At 40.4% G+C, this 15,599-nt stretch overlaps 1 protein-coding gene across 5 annotated transcripts in view; it reads left to right on the forward strand.

Moving 5' to 3' along the window:
* Positions 1 to 11,145: 11,145 nt before the first annotated feature.
* The window catches only part of FBXW4 (F-box and WD repeat domain containing 4), a 78,272-nt gene continuing 73,818 nt past the window's right edge, over positions 11,146 to 15,599 (forward strand). For 2 of the 5 annotated variants that reach the window (XR_011494273.1, XM_044752272.2), the window contains exon 1: positions 11,146 to 12,001. Coding sequence is in view for 4 of the 5 variants with exons in the window: in XM_044752272.2 (XP_044608207.2) it covers positions 11,211 to 12,001 (791 nt within the window). In the remaining variant the exon portion in view is untranslated. The remainder of the gene's footprint in view (positions 12,002 to 15,599) is intronic. The other 3 variants (XM_044752260.2, XM_044752266.2, XM_014837648.3) reach the window with 3 other exon arrangements.

Genomic DNA, 15,599 nt, shown 5'->3' on the forward strand with positions numbered 1-15,599 from the left:
TGCAGAGATACGCCTTAAAATAATTTCGTAAACTAGGAATTGTAAGGTTTGTTGTATGATCTTCCCATCACTATTTAAAATGTAGGTTCTATGGCTTTTTTTTGTTTTTTTTTTAACAGTTTGGCTAGATGAAGGATTTGGCTGTGAAAGATATGTTTAAAAACGGATGCTATACTAAGTAACACAAGATTTACTAAAACCAAACAACTCCAGAAATTCTATAAAACACTATCATAAGTCTAACAGGTGGACACACAAACCAATTACAAATGAAAAAATCTTCGATCAATGGAGTCATTGGTGTGTGCTGAATAAAATACATTCAAAAGGTATTTGTCGTGTGCGGTAAAGATACGGAGGTCACCAGTGAGTGCTGCTTATGTTAGCAGTTTTAATTCCACCTTGTCGGTGCCCCTGTGTACAAAACTTGAGAAAACAAGACTTTGATTTGTTCAGGTTTCCTTAAGGAGGGGCCACAGAATCCTTGAAGCACGATTTGAAAAAGATGGATAAGATATTCCACCCAAAATTCAACATCACCTTTAATCTTGGCCTCTCCTCCTCTAATCCCTAGGTAATGTTTTGTGCTTCTTTTGCAGGAAAGCAATTTTGTTAATCACTTTAGCACCAATTCTTGCATCCCTGGCAATACTCAGAACTGCTTCCATCCAAGTCTTTGATGTGGGAAAGAAACACACACACGCTCTTTCGCATGTAATCTGAAAACAATTCACCTCTTGCCAATGAATGCACAGCACTCCACTTTAATAGAGAGCAAGTTCTGTGGAGGTTTCTAATCCTTTCTGCCAAAGAAGAGAAGAGAGAGAATCACTCAGGTAGCCCAACCTCATTCAGGAGTTAAAATCACTTGAAATGTTTTGTGGTGTGTCTGGGGCTTTTTAAAAAAAATATCACTTGCTCAAGATTACTGCTCTCAGGGGAAATCAAAACAACTCAAGATCAAAAAATAAATAAATAAATAGAAAATAAGAAATAAAAAAAAAAAAGATTCTCCATCCCCAACTCAAATAGGATATTCTTCTCGACTCAGATAACTCTTGATCTAAGTGTATTACAAGAAACCTGCTTTAATCCTTCAAAGCAATGGTGTTACAGATAAGTAGCAGTAACTGAGGTGGCTTAAATTCCAGAAATGTACAAAAGATTTGGTTGGGAACAAAACTGAAAAAGAAAGAAAGCTCAATCTTCATTGTTGTGACTTGAAGAGGTAAATTTATGGCAGTAAAAATGCAAAGAAGGACCCCTAAAAAAGAAATAGCCATAAAAGTCCACAATTGTCTTAATGGTCTTATGGACTGCTTACAGTGTGTGTCTGAATGCGTGTGTTTTAGGGGTGTGTTTGTGTAAGCATTTTAAGGAAGTGAAATTGTTTTACTGATTGCTGGATTCAGATGGAGTTCATCTGAAAATTTATTTCTACATTTTATTGTGACATTAAAACATTCTGAAACTTTATTTCACAAATCATTTTTTTCTCTTTTTATAATTTTTAATTGAGTTCCAATATTTTCTCCATGTTTAGTCCTTTTTCTCAACATTATCATTGCTTACTGCTTACTTAAATGCAATGAGACAGACTTTATTCTTTTTCCTTCTGTCAGGAATTATCAAATTTTCACAATCTCGGTACTAATTTTGATCAACCTTCTGACATCCCAGTTAATACACTGCAAATTCCCCCCACCCCCCTTCTTCACTATAGCTCTCCTTTGCAAAGTAATGGCAATTTCTTTCATTATGGCCTCTGCAATGACCCAAAATATGCTCGAAAATGATCTTCTGCTTTTTTAGAGAGTGACCTTTTTTTTAGGGATAAAGCCTATTATATGATAGGTAATACAAATATTTAATAGTTAAAAATTCAAAAGGTATGGGGCCAGCCCAGTGGCACAGCAGTTAAGTGCTCACGTTCCACTTCAGCAGCGCGGGGTTCGCCGGTTCAGATCCCGGGTGCAGACATGGCACCGTTTGGCAAGCCATGCTGTGGTAGGGGTCCCACATGTAAAGTAGAGGAAGAGGGGCATGGATGTTAGCTCAGGGCCAGTTTTCCTCAGCAAAAAGAGGAGGATTGGCAGCAGATGTTAGCTCAGGGCTAATCTTCCTCAAAAAAAAAAAAAATTCAAAAGGTATAAAATAGTATATAGTGAAAAGAAACCCTGTCCCTCATCCACCCAGTTCCCCTCCTTAGAAGCAAACACTGGTACTAAGCTTTTGTGTTATTTCTCCAGAGATATTTGGCACACAAAAGTCAAATCACACAAGTATAGCTCCCCCCAACAGATGGCATTATACACATTGTTCTGCATTTTGCTTTTTTCGTTTAACGTTTATTAGAGATCCCTCTATACCAATGCATATGGACTTCTTCATTATTTTTCACAGCTGCTTATTATTCTATTCTATGGATGTTCCATGATTTATTTAAATAGTTTGGAATATATTTGTTCCAAACACTTCTATTCTCTATCAGTGGCTTGTTTCTTCCCAGGTTGTTTCTATGACTCTATCTTGGGTACTGTTGAATAAATGATTTTAGTTGTAACACAGAAGGCTCTTCAAGGAATTTTAAAATTTTATTTTCTAAAAGTTTTACAACTTTAAAGAGTTACCCAAAAGGATGTGGGTTTATAGGTTTCAAAAAAACAGCATTATGGAAGTTGTGTGATGTCAAGGCTTTCAGCCACCTCCTCTCAGTCTCATCGTGGATCTGCCCTAGATTGCGTCGTGACCTAACTGCTTAAACATTGAAAACTGCTGTTCATTGGTTTCCCTATGTATGTCGACATAGGGTACTGAATTGAAAATTTCCTTCTAATAGCTGATATTAACTTTCTCTTACTACAAATATGTTTTACAACACCTTTGATTGAACACTGATTCAACGTGCTATCTCATACATGAGTAAGGACTCAAATAGGAGAAATCGATACTTGTAGTTGACCTCAACTCTTGGAAGAGCTAGGCAAGCTGTGGGGCCTGACGGTTGTGACTCCTCTCCCAGTGCCGAGTGGTCCAAGAGATGGAGATCTTGAGAGAGTATACACTAAACCTCCTGGGTTGTGCCACACACCCACCGAGATTGATCAAGCTTAAGGAATGCCTGAGCACCTGGGCAAAACCTCCTTTCTACTTCTTGGTGGCTCCATAGCACTCAGAGGCCCATGCCCTCGCCAAGTGATGATTTGAATTCTTAACTCTGTCTCGTCAGTGCTGATACCTCTGCGATTATTGTTTGGTTCTATCAGACTGACTTCGGCTTCAGCTTTTTAATCTGCCCATTTTGCTCCTAATTTATGAGCTTCTACCACAGATGTGAAGCTTAGTTCTCTTTGCGTACGCTCTTGCCGGGAAACTGTTCCAGCACAAAGCCTGTCACCTGTTGTGAAAGGGAGCTGGTGTTGACTTGAAGCAACAGAGTTGGTGGTCCAGCGGCCATGGTCCTGTGTGAGGAGCAGGTGGTCTTGCCCAGCTCCATGTGTTTGCAAACTTCTCTGACCAGTACTTGCACTGCTAAAGGGAGAAGAGCTCAAGCTGCACTCCTTGTTTCCAGGTCAGTTACTGAACCTGGGAAGGTCCCCAGGGGCTAGCTTGGACTTCTTCCTGCTTTTCTCTCCATGGTGGATTTTAAATGTAGGGGATTTTTCTCATTCATCTCTCCATTTGTATTCGAAACAGTTGCTCTAAGAAAGGGGAAAAGGTACACTATACAGAATATATAATTTTTTTGAAGCAATGACAGAGGTTCTCAAAGGATAACAGTTAAATTTTGGTCCAAAGGCCATAATTGATCTTTACTTAGTATATGAGTGTGTGTGTGTATAATACACATTTTTTTTTACTAAAGTAAAAACTAAAACAAGTAAGACCTATCCTTATTCCATTCACATTCAAACTTTTGTTTATATTTAACAACTGAACATAACACCCTCTATTCAAAATAACGTCACAGAATAAAACTTTAGAAAAGTTGCCTTTTGTGCTTTTCATGTTTTTAACAGGACCCAAAACCTAGGACAAGATAAATAAATTTATCCTGTGGTTTCATTTGGTGTAATGAATGTCTTAAATGAAAAATTTACTTGAAGTTAGGCATTCTTAAGTAATAATAATAATTATATTGGGGCTGGCCCTGAGGCCGAGTGGTTAAGTTCGAAAGCTCTGCTTTGGCAGCCCAGGGTTTCGCCAGTTCGAATCCTGGGTGCGGACATGGCACCGCTGGTCAGGCCATGCTGAGGCAGTGTCCCACATGCCACAACTAGAAAGGATCCACAACTTAAAATGCATAACTATGTATCGGGGGGCTTTGGGAGAAAAAGGAAAAATAAAATCTTCAGAAAAAAAAATTATAGAATCAGAAGATTTTTATATTTGACTTGGCACTTTCTTCCAGAAGAACTGAAGATGCTCAAGAGAAAATTTTGTCTAGAGCTTAATTATCATTCTTTCGTTGGAAAAGAATACATAAGATCATATTTATTTATATTCTATCTCAGTGGTGACTATTTCTTTTTATTTTATTGAGGTCATAAAGTTTATAACATAGTGAAATTTCAGTTGTATGTTATTATTTGTTAACCACCATGTGTATGTGCCCCTTTACCCCTTATGCCCACCCCCAACACCCTTCCCTTCTGGTAACCACTAATCTGTTCTCTTTGTCCATGAGTTAATTTATCTTTCACATATGAATGAAATCATATGATGTTTGTCTTTCTCTGTCTGGCTTATTTTGCTTAACATAACACCCTCAAGGTCCATCCATGTTGTTGCAATGGGACGATTTTGTCTTTTTTATGGCTGAGTAGTATTCCATTGTATCTATTTACCACAGCTTCTTTATCCATTCATCAGTTGATGAGCACTTGGGTTGCTTCCTCAGTGGTAACTTTATTTTTATGTATGCATGCATTTACTAATGTAAAGAAATCCCTAGGTAACCATGAAAATTTCACAAGATTTTGTTGTTCCCTTCACCTGCAAGTTTGATATGTTCCATCATCTGTTGCCAAATGACTCAGTCTCCTGATCGACAGAGATCAGAAAAATCACCAATTCTGATGCCACTTGGCAATAAAGGAATTGATCTGAGATCCTAATGCTGACGGTGTGCTCTATATTTTGTTCAAAATCTATTTGAACACCACCTATTTCCATGAAAAAGGCTATATCAGACTAACGACGGCATTACTTAACTGGCAGGTCTGGAAACTTGTTTTCTTTTCCCTACAAAGTTACACAGTAAATTTCTATCCTGCCCACCCCCTTACTTGCTCTTCTACCCGTTATAGACAGATGGTCCTTAAATTTTGTATACGTATGTGTATACTTACATAATATATATTTAAATACATATATATATATACTTTATATAAAAATTAGTGCTTGGAGATGTCTGTTTTCTCACAGTCGTAAAGTCAGGACATTCTCTTGGAATGATATTTGACCCTTTCGAAAATGACTTTTTCTAGTACAGCTGTAATTTGAATAACTAGAAATCTTAGGTAGTAGTTTTCTTTTTGTTGGAGATGACTTATGGGACATTATTTCGACTTTTTTCCTTTGCATTTGGGGTGACAGCATAGGGATTCATAATGTCACACATCTCTAAAACTCAGGAAACGCACTGGCTTCACGGGCATTACAATTTTTGCAGAGATTTTCTAAGTCACAAAAGGCTAAAATGAGCCTCTTTTAAAAACTTTATTTTGTAGAACAGATTTAGATTTACAGAAAAATTGTGAAGCCAGTATAGCAAGTTCCCAAATACTCCCATTATCAACATCTTACATTAGTATTGTGCATTTGTAACAATTAATGGACTGATCAGATTTCCTTGGTTTTTTACCTAATGTCCTTTCTTTTTTTCTGTTCGAGGACACCACATTACATTTGGGTGCCATGTCTCCTCGCTCCTCTTGGCTGTGACAATTTCTCAGCCTTTCCTTGTTTTTTGATGATCTTCACATTTTTGAGGAATCCTGGTCAGGTAGTTTTACAGAATGTTCCTCAGTTGGGATTTGTCCAATGTTTTTCTCATTATTAGACTGGGATTGTGGGTTTTGGGAAGGAAGACCACAGAGATAAAGCATCATTTGCATCCTATTATGTCAAGGGCACCTACTATCGGCATGGTTTACCACTGTCGATACTGAACTTGGTCACCTGGCTGAAATAGTGTTCGTCAGCCCTCTCCACTGTAAAGTTACTCTCCTGCTCCTTCCATATTGTACTCTTTGGAAGGAAGTCACTATATTCAGCCCGCTTAGGAGTATGTGTGTGTGGGGAGTTATGCTCCACCTCCTTGAAGGTAAAGTGTAACATAAATTATTTGGAATTCTTCTGCATGGGAGATTTGTAAAGTGAACTTTTAAAATATTAAAATGAGCTAGCTTAAATTAAACGATTTCTTATGTTTAGGTGTAAACATCTCTTAGGCTTTTTTCTTTAAAAAAAAACCAACTGATGGCCAGCCCTGGTGGCCTAGTGGTTAAGTTCAGTGCGCTCCGCTTTGGTGGCAGCCCGGGTTTGGTTCCCGGGCACAGACCTACACTACTCTGTTAGTGGCCATGCTGTGTGGCAGCCCACATATTAAAAACAGAGGAAGATTGGCACAGATGTTAGCTCAGGGCAAATCTTCCTCAGCAAAAAAAAAAAAAACAAAACCCTCCCCAATTATCTATGTAATACATGCTCACTGCAGAAAACTTAGTAAATGTAGAAACATGTAAAGCAACAGCAAAAAGAACTACCCATAATTCTGCTTCTCATAATCATCCATGTCTGGTATTTGGTCATATTTCCTTCTAGTCTTTTCTGCATAAGGTTAACTGTTTTTAAACAGTACTTTAAATAGTTTCATTTTGAAATAAAAATATTTTATCTTTGAATATGACAAAGGTAGTAGATTCACAGAAAAACAGAGCAGATCTTAGTGGTGTTTTTAAACAGGATTTCAGAATATAAACTACCAACTTGATAGATAATTTCTGAAAACAACACTAGCCTCTACCCTTCTATTTATGAGATGCTGAAATATTTGTAGATACAACATTCACTGTAGGCCTCTTATTGTTTCTAATACTCTAATTTGTTCTTTATTTTACTATTACATGATACACATTTTAAATGGAATAAATAAAGTTCGAAGAAACTTAGGTGGCTAGTTAAAAACTGTAGCAATGACCTAGGCTTAGAATCTCCAACTTTCTTGTTGCACGGTGTGTTTGGACTCACGACAACTCTTTTTCTTTTTGAGAGACTTTATTGATTTTATAAAGGTGACACGTTTCTTACTAAAAAAAAAAATCAAGAAATACAGATAAGTACAAAGTAAAATCCAAAAATTCTCTTACCTAGAAATAACCATTATTAACCTCATTCTACAAAATCTCCCTTTGCATATATACAGATAGGGACAAATTTATTAAAAAAGGCTCATATAATACATGACATATATATATTTTGTTACTTAAATTTAAGTGAAGAAAATAAAGCAGAAGCAAAATGAAGGAATTACTAAACTTCAGTTAAATGTTCTTTTGTAAGATATATTAATTCCTACAAATCCCTTTCAAGTTTTCCAGAAAGATTATGAAGAGCATTAAGAGGTTGTAGGTCTACATGGTTAACTCTTAAAAAGTAACTGAGACGAGAACAGGGGCTACTTTCGTTGCTTAGAAACAGCTTTTATTTAGATACCAGAACTGCTTGATGGCCAGAGGCAAAGTATAGTATTATTGGCTGTGTCTTTATTAGTTGTAAGGGATCCTCAGAGGACCCTGAATTCTGTGCCTTATTCCATTTCCTGCTGTGTATGGTGAAGGCATGGTTCAGAGACAAGCTTTGGGCTTAGACTGTCTGCATTTGCTATCTGCTGTGCCATTTAGGAACCACGTCACCATAAACCCCAGTTTCATCTTCTGCAAAAAATGGGTTAATAGTTCTCTTCCTTCTATGATTGTTGACAGGAATAAGTCAGACAATACATGGAAAGCTCTAATGATAGTTTCTGATATATAGTAAGTGCTCAATAAATATAAGCTATTACTATTATAGAGGAATAATGGTGAGTATCTGAGCCAATGTATGACATTGAAATTTGTCGTTCACAAAATAATCTCTTTTTCACTCATCTCAGAATAATTCCCCTGTTAAATATGCCTACTTTTAAAATTAAAGGCTGGGGCTCTGAGGGCTTAACCAAATGGGCATGTGGATGTTGGCTACTATGGGTGGGAACAGACTCCTGTGTGAGATTGTCACCTATGTTTATAAGAACGGACTGAACGTACAATTCTAGCCTTTTTACAATGCTAAACATACATTATATACTACCTATAACAGCAATAATCACTATTATGTATGTCACTTACATGGACATACACAAAACACTTTGTATCTGTATACTTAAATATCCTCCTTAAAAATAAACTGCTATTAGTGTTTCTAAATACCCAGTATGTAATTTATATTGTCTTAAGTTTTAATATATTATGAATTCCACGATTTTGCCATTCTAAAGTAGTCTAATTCTTAAAGTAGTCTAATGTTTTCAGTTTACTTATTAATATGCAAGTTTAAAATTTTTAATAAAAAGCTTTATAAAAGTAAAGGTAAATTTTACCCTCCTATATTATTTCATTTTCATTGATTCCTGGATTTGAATTTCAAGAGAGTTGATGGCTTTTCTTAAAGATGTTCTTAAGTCCATTGTACTCTATCCTCCTTTTTTTCTGGCTATTAATATATTTATTTTCTTTGATAGTAAAATGCTATTCAGGTTCTCCATGAAGATACGCATTTACTTTTGTTACAAACTCATCTTTTCAGCTACAGTTGAATTTTTAAAATACCCTGTCCCAAAGAAGAATTTTAAAAGTGCTTTTTTGTGATGCAGTTTTTTTCAATTTTGGGAAACCCCAAATTGGATTGTTTTGTTTAGAGGGGGAGGGAAGGTTGATGAAAAATTCTAGCTGCTTCTCTGAGCTGAGACTAAACTGTAAGGGTTTTTTTTTGAAATGCTCAGTAATTTAGGGATACACATCACCACCAAATAACAGAATATATGCCAATTTTCCATTTTTGGCTTTGCCTTTCTGCATAGTGAGTACTTTGGCTCTTTTTGGAAATCATTAAACCATAAATTCTAGCTTAAACAGTTCACTTGATCTCTAGTTTGGGTGTGAAAGAGGGTGATTTGATGTTTTTAAATGATAGTTTAATTTCTCCATCAATGAAGGCAACATGGGGTAAAGAGTAAGTTGTACCTGTGCAATTGTGGATTTTAATACTGACTTGATTTATGTTGGGTTAATTAAATAATTTTCTATGCCTTCAAGTCCTCCTCTAAAACTACTAGGTACAACGTGGATGAACTACTCAGCTTTACTCTGTGTAAAGGAATAGTTAAAAAATTGTCAAACAGTAAGAATTCACAAATGTGTCTAACACAAATCTGAACATAAAATGTAGGAACCATATGCTGTATTCATCTTTGTCTTCCTTCCAGAGTGGCTCACAGTACACAAATGTAGCAAAATCAATAAATGTTAAGTTGATGACATGACCTCAATTTGCAACATTCCTCATCTACAGCCTTTTTAACAGTCTGAATAAGTAAATTTCTTTATAATGATCTCTAAGAGATGGTCTAAATTCTTTAGTTGTATTGAAATGTTGTATCAAATATTGCTTTTAATAAGTAAACCACTGGCTGGAGTTTAGAAATCTTTTTCTACACAAAGCTTTTGTTGTATTTTTCCTTTTTTTTTTTTTTTTTGTAAGGGTATTTTTTGTAACAGGATTTGACCTGTAACTATTATTGAGAATTTTCTTAGAGAAGTTCAAAGCATTTTACAGGGATCATCTCATTTATCCCTCGAAAGTAAGGCAGAGACATTATCTTCACTATAGACTGAGGGTTTTTTTGTTGTTGTTTTGCTGAGATCAAAAAGTAATTCTAGGGCAAAGCCAGATTCCGGTCTGACCTTGTTACATGACGCTCCTGCAGCACTATAATGCAGTGTAGTTACTTCCCTAGGTTTCTCCTGGGCTATGCTAGACGTTGAATAATTTCCAGAGTTGATTTCTGATTCACTCTTGCTCCTTGAACATGGGTCTTAAAATGTAAATACAAAATAAAACCCTCAAATTCTTCCTATCAGTATTCAGGGTACAGGATAGACAGACAGGGGTAGGCCTCTCCCCCTGCCCACGCCCCCCCCCCCCCCCAAATCTTACTGCCCAGCCCAGTGCTATCCAATAGAAAAATAATGTGGGCCACAAATACAAGTCACATGTATAGTCTCAAATTTTTCTAGTAGTTACATTAAAATATTTTATTTAGTCCGATGTATCAAAAATCTTCAACATGTAATTAATATAAAATCATTAACGAGATAGTTCACATTCTTTTTCTTGTATAAGTCTTCAAAATCTGGTGTGTGTTTCACACTTATAGCACACCTCAATTTGGACCAGCCACATTTCAAATCCCTAATAACCAACGTGTGACTGGGGGGACCGTGCTGGACGGCATGTTTAGACTTCAGTACGTTTTTCTCAGCTCTCCCTTCAGATTCGTGCCCTTTGAATGGAAGGGGTGGTGTGGGAAAGGGCTCTTGGGTGACCTTAGAGAAACCTCTTGCACTTGTGTGGTGACTAATAGGAACACGTACTTATTTGCCACGTACTGATGCATGACTGGGGAGTTATGGATTCAGGATCTAGAGGACTGCAACCTCCCCAAATATCTAAAATACCAGCTCAATGCCAGGACCGAGGTTCACATTCTGCATGAGAGCCCGGGTTAAGGAACCTGCCAACTTCTGGGGCTGCAGTTGGTGAGGCCCTGGTATGTGGCCTGTGGAAAGGAGGCATCACCCGAGGAAGAGAAGGGCCCGCAGAGAGGGAAGGGTACCCATGTGGATGCTTCTTGAGGGCAGGGGCTGCAAACAGCTGCTGCTTAAAGGCAGAAGCTCTTCTTGAGGCCTCTGGCCAGGCCCTGAGCCGCCTCGCATGCCGGCCGTCTGAATGCATGTGCTTCCACCAGCCGCTCCGGGCGGCCCCGGGGACGGGGGAGGGGGTCCACTCCGCAGCCCTGGCCCGCACCCCGAAGCCGCTCCACGGCTGCGGGTGTGAGGGGCGGGCCCAGGCCTCGGCCCGCGCCGCCCCATGTGACCCGGTCCGACATGGTGTCGCCTCCTCCCGGGGCGGCGGCGGCGGCGGCTCGGGCTCGGCTCCGCGTCGGGCCGGCCCCGCGGCCGCTCATGGGCAGCCAGGGCCGCTGGGGGCCCCCCGGGAACGGGAGGCCCGGCGAGGGCGAGGGCGGGGAGGCGAGGAAACTGCAGGAAGGGAGGGTCGCGAGAGGGAAGCGAAGGAAGGGGAAGGGGAAGGGGAAAGCGGGAGCAGGGCAAGGCGGAAGAGGAAGCGGGGCGGAAGGGCAGCCGGAGCCGCAGAAGACGACGGAGGCAGCGGGGCTGGGGGCCGAGGCGGGAGCGAGGGCAGGCCCGGGGGCGGGAAGAGAGGGAGGCGGAAGCGTGGAGGAAGGGGCGAGAAGGATCGCGAGGGGAGCTGAGGGGAGCGCAGGGGCGGGGAAGGAGGCCAAGGGAAGAGATGATGGGAAGAAGGAGGCATGGAGGGTCAGGACCGGGCGGCGGGAGGACGCAAGGCCGGGGAGAGCGCAGGGACGAAGGGGTCAGGCATGGGGCCGCATCGCGGGGACAGGGGTGGCCATGGCGGCGGCGGCCGAGGAGGAGGCGGCGACTCGGGAGCCGGCCGGCCGGCCCGCGGCGGGGCCCGCGCTCTGGCGCCTGCCGGAGGAGCTGCTGCTGCTCATCTGTTCCTACCTGGACATGCAGGCCCTCGGCCGCCTGGCGCAGGTGTGCCGCTGGCTGCGGCGCTTCACCAGCTGCGACCTGCTCTGGCGCCGGATAGCCCGGGCCTCGCTCAACTCCGGCTTCACGCGGCTCGGCACCGACCTGTAAGCGCCCGCTCGCCCGCCCGCTCCCCGCCCCGGGCCGGCCCGCGTCCCGGGAAAGGGCGGGGCGCCGCGGCCTGGTCGGCCCGGGGCCGGGTCGCACCCCGAACTGCGAGGCCCACACCCGGCCTCCGCCGAGACCCCTCCCCGAGCGCCTTCCTCCTCTCGGAGGCCCCCATGCCAGGAAGCCTCCAGAGAGCATCCCTGAGTTAGCACCCTCCCCGTGGGCGGCTCCTCACAATTAGCCATCTTAAGCACTCCCTTCAGCTTTTAATTGTGTCTTTTCGCAGACACTGACTGCCACGGTGCCTCAGTCCCAGAGGATCCCGGCTGGTCTGTGGCTTTGGAGGCCTCCTCCGGTCCAGGTCTAGGACCATGTCCACTATGTGGTCTAGCAGAAGGTTCTTGTGGACGTTCATCCTCTCACTCGTTTTCTAAAGGTTGTTGGGCTTCAGGGCTCGTAGAAAATCGAATGTGGAGAAGGGAGCTCAGACCCGAAAAGAAGGCCCTTGGTCCAAGTGTCAACCATAGTTTATGACTAGATACAGGCCGAATGACACAGAAAAGGGTGCCTGCTCATGGCAGGGGCTGGGTTAGGTCTAGGCTATGTACACAGGCACGGTATTGCAGTTTGGCCTGTTCTTGGTAGGATCTGAGACCTGTGAATGAAAAACTTCCCTGAACCGCTTAAGCTGTTAAATAGAAAGGGGAAAACTGTAAGGAATTGAAGGAGTAAAAACTTTCAGATTGTGCCCAACTCTGTCCAGTTTGGCTTAAAAAACAAAGGTGGTTCTAATGTAGAATAACAACATTAAAGAAAGTTGTTTTAAAACATAAAAAGCTATTAATACCACCACCTCTAGACCACTATTCATTTTCAAAAGTTACTCTTCCGTTGCGCACTTCTTGCCCCGTCTTAGTTGCTATCTTACTGATCCTAACAGAATAGGTACACAATAAATGTTTGTGGGCTATACAATAATGAGATGATTAAAAACATTTCTCTAATATTAAACTTTCATTTTATGTCCAGCTTTTTGCTATTGTAGATAACAATGAAATGAATAACACATTTTTGGTAACAGTTTTATTGAGATATGTCACATACTCTATAATATATATATCTTTTGAATTAGTTCCTTAGGATAAATTCTTGAGATTAGCGTTATTGGATCAAAGGTTATAGTTTGTAAAGGTGTTAATACCAAGTTATAGTGGCACCAGAAACTAAACCAATTTTATGTGAGAACTTTAAAAATCTTTGCTGTTTTAGTGGACACATAATGGTATCTCAAAGTTTTGTTGTTTTGCATTTCTTTCACCACTGACCCGGATAAAGATTTTCCCATGTGTTTGTTTCACCTGTGAGATTGTCTGTTCCTAGTCTTAGCCCATTTGTTATTGGGGTCTTGATGTTTTTCTTATAAATTTGGAATCCCTGTGGGTCATAGATATTAGGCTCTCGTCTATCATCTTTGATGCAAGTATTTTTCCCAGTTAGTTCTTTTTACTTTACTGTTTTTAGCCTACAGATGTTTTACACTTAAATATATCAGAATCTGTCAGTCTTTTGTGACTTTTTTTCCTTTTTTTCTCCAAAGCTGAGAAATTTATACTTCCTCCACAGGCTCTCTTTGGGTTTCTTATAATTTGATTTTTTTAATAGTTAACACTTTCATGAACACCACTTTTGTTTTGGTACAAGGGGTGAATTCATCTTTTTTCTAAACAGCTACCTAGTTCTCTCTACACTTTTTGTTAAATAATTCTTGTCTTTCCCTTTGTTTTAGAAAGCTTACTTTGCCAAATATTAAGTTTATGTATATACATATGTGCCCACATACATACATATGTATATGTATTGGATCCATATCTGAACACTCCATTTTCTCCCACTGATACGTTTTTCCATTTCCATACTATTTTAAATATTGTTGCTTTTTGATAGAGTCTAATATCTGTTAGGGTTAGATTATCCTTGTTGGATTTTTGTGTGGGGGGGACATCTGCACTCCCACTCAACTCCCCAGCAAAAAGATTCTGTGCCTTTTCGAAAGTTTCTGTGATTTTCACTATAAAGTTCCCACATATCTGTTGTTACACTTATTCCTAAGTTTTCCTAAATATTCTGTTTTTATTGTGAATACAGTGTCTTTTTCAGTATGTTTTCCAGATGGGTATTATTAATGATGTACAAGATTACTATAATCTTTTGTAAATTTTGAACCTGATTATTTTGCTTAACTTTTATCTATTCTAGTATTATTTTGTTGATGACGATGATGATTCTTTGGGAGTTTTTGGGCATGCAGTCTTGTGACCTTCATTTCTTATAAGAAAAACTCTTTGAAAGAATATTATCAGTTGGCCTGTAAGAAAGTTGGCTAAAATGACTGGAACCCAAGCCAGCCAAAGCAAAGTTGGGCTTTCTCTCCTTGTAGAGACTGAATGAATGAATGAAAGAATTGATGTTTACTTTTCTTTCCTTTTCAAATTTTCTCAAAGAGAGATAATGGGAAAGTGTGTATTCTGTAAGCAACGATAATGAAGCAACAAAATGAAAGTGAGTTTATGGTATAAAGTGCTTTGAGACTGCCCGGTGATATGGCTTTATTCTTTATTAGCCATGTGTGTTTTGATTTCTTGCCTATGTTCTAGGATGAGGTATCTCCGACCTTCTAGGGAAGTTTTACCACAGCATTTGATAAAGAGCAGGATCACCGTGCGTGTTTTCTGAGTTGAAGGGAGAAGTTATGCATGTTACAGCAGGTGGAGAGAGTGTTTACCAGTGTGGTCTGTTTCTGGACAGCTGCAAGGATGTGATAAGCCACCAAGAGAGGCGGTTGTCATCCCTGGAGGGAGATGGCATGCACCCCAGTCCTCGTAGGGCATTAGGGAGCCTGGCCCAAAGTTCAGTGAGAGTATGACCGCTTGGATTGTTGCAGGGCTGTAGTTCATGCTTTGGGCTGATTAACTGAAGACTGGACCGCAGGATTATTTTTATAAGCACAACACAAAACTTCGTTTTATCAGAAGCCATACACCCTCACTGCTCCAGAGTTTTGTCATCCGTAAAGAATAACATACCCAGTAAAATGAGGCTTAAATGTAGTAGTGTCTAAGTGCCAGCACAGTGTTCAGCACATAGTAGGCACTCAATAAATTGCACAATTTATTAATTTTAATGAATTTATTAATTTTAATTACTTGGTTTCTCCGCTAGTCAGTCTGTATATAACAGAAGTGGAGATGGTTTGGCATGGAGATGCTGCCTAAAGACAGGAGGTGGGGGAAAACACACACACACACACACACACACACACACACACACGGCTTAGTTTCTCTCACCTGACTTGAATGTTTTTGGAAACAAGACAGTAGAACCTGTGGGCTTAGGGGCTGCACTCCCTGCCGATGAGCCTCTTGATTCTCAGAAACACAAACTGCTAAGGTTTACTGACCTTCCGGCCCAGGGCAAGTCCCCTTCAGTTTGGCTGTTCCTAACTGATCATAGCTTTGTTGAGTAAGATGACCTGCTTTGATTCCTTGCTATTTGTTAATGGTCTTATACTTGTGCTTGAAGGCATTTTGGCCACTTTAA

The sequence above is a fragment of the Equus asinus genome, chromosome 2 (genome assembly GCF_041296235.1).
Source record: "Equus asinus isolate D_3611 breed Donkey chromosome 2, EquAss-T2T_v2, whole genome shotgun sequence".
NCBI classification, from domain to species: Eukaryota; Metazoa; Chordata; class Mammalia; order Perissodactyla; family Equidae; genus Equus; species Equus asinus.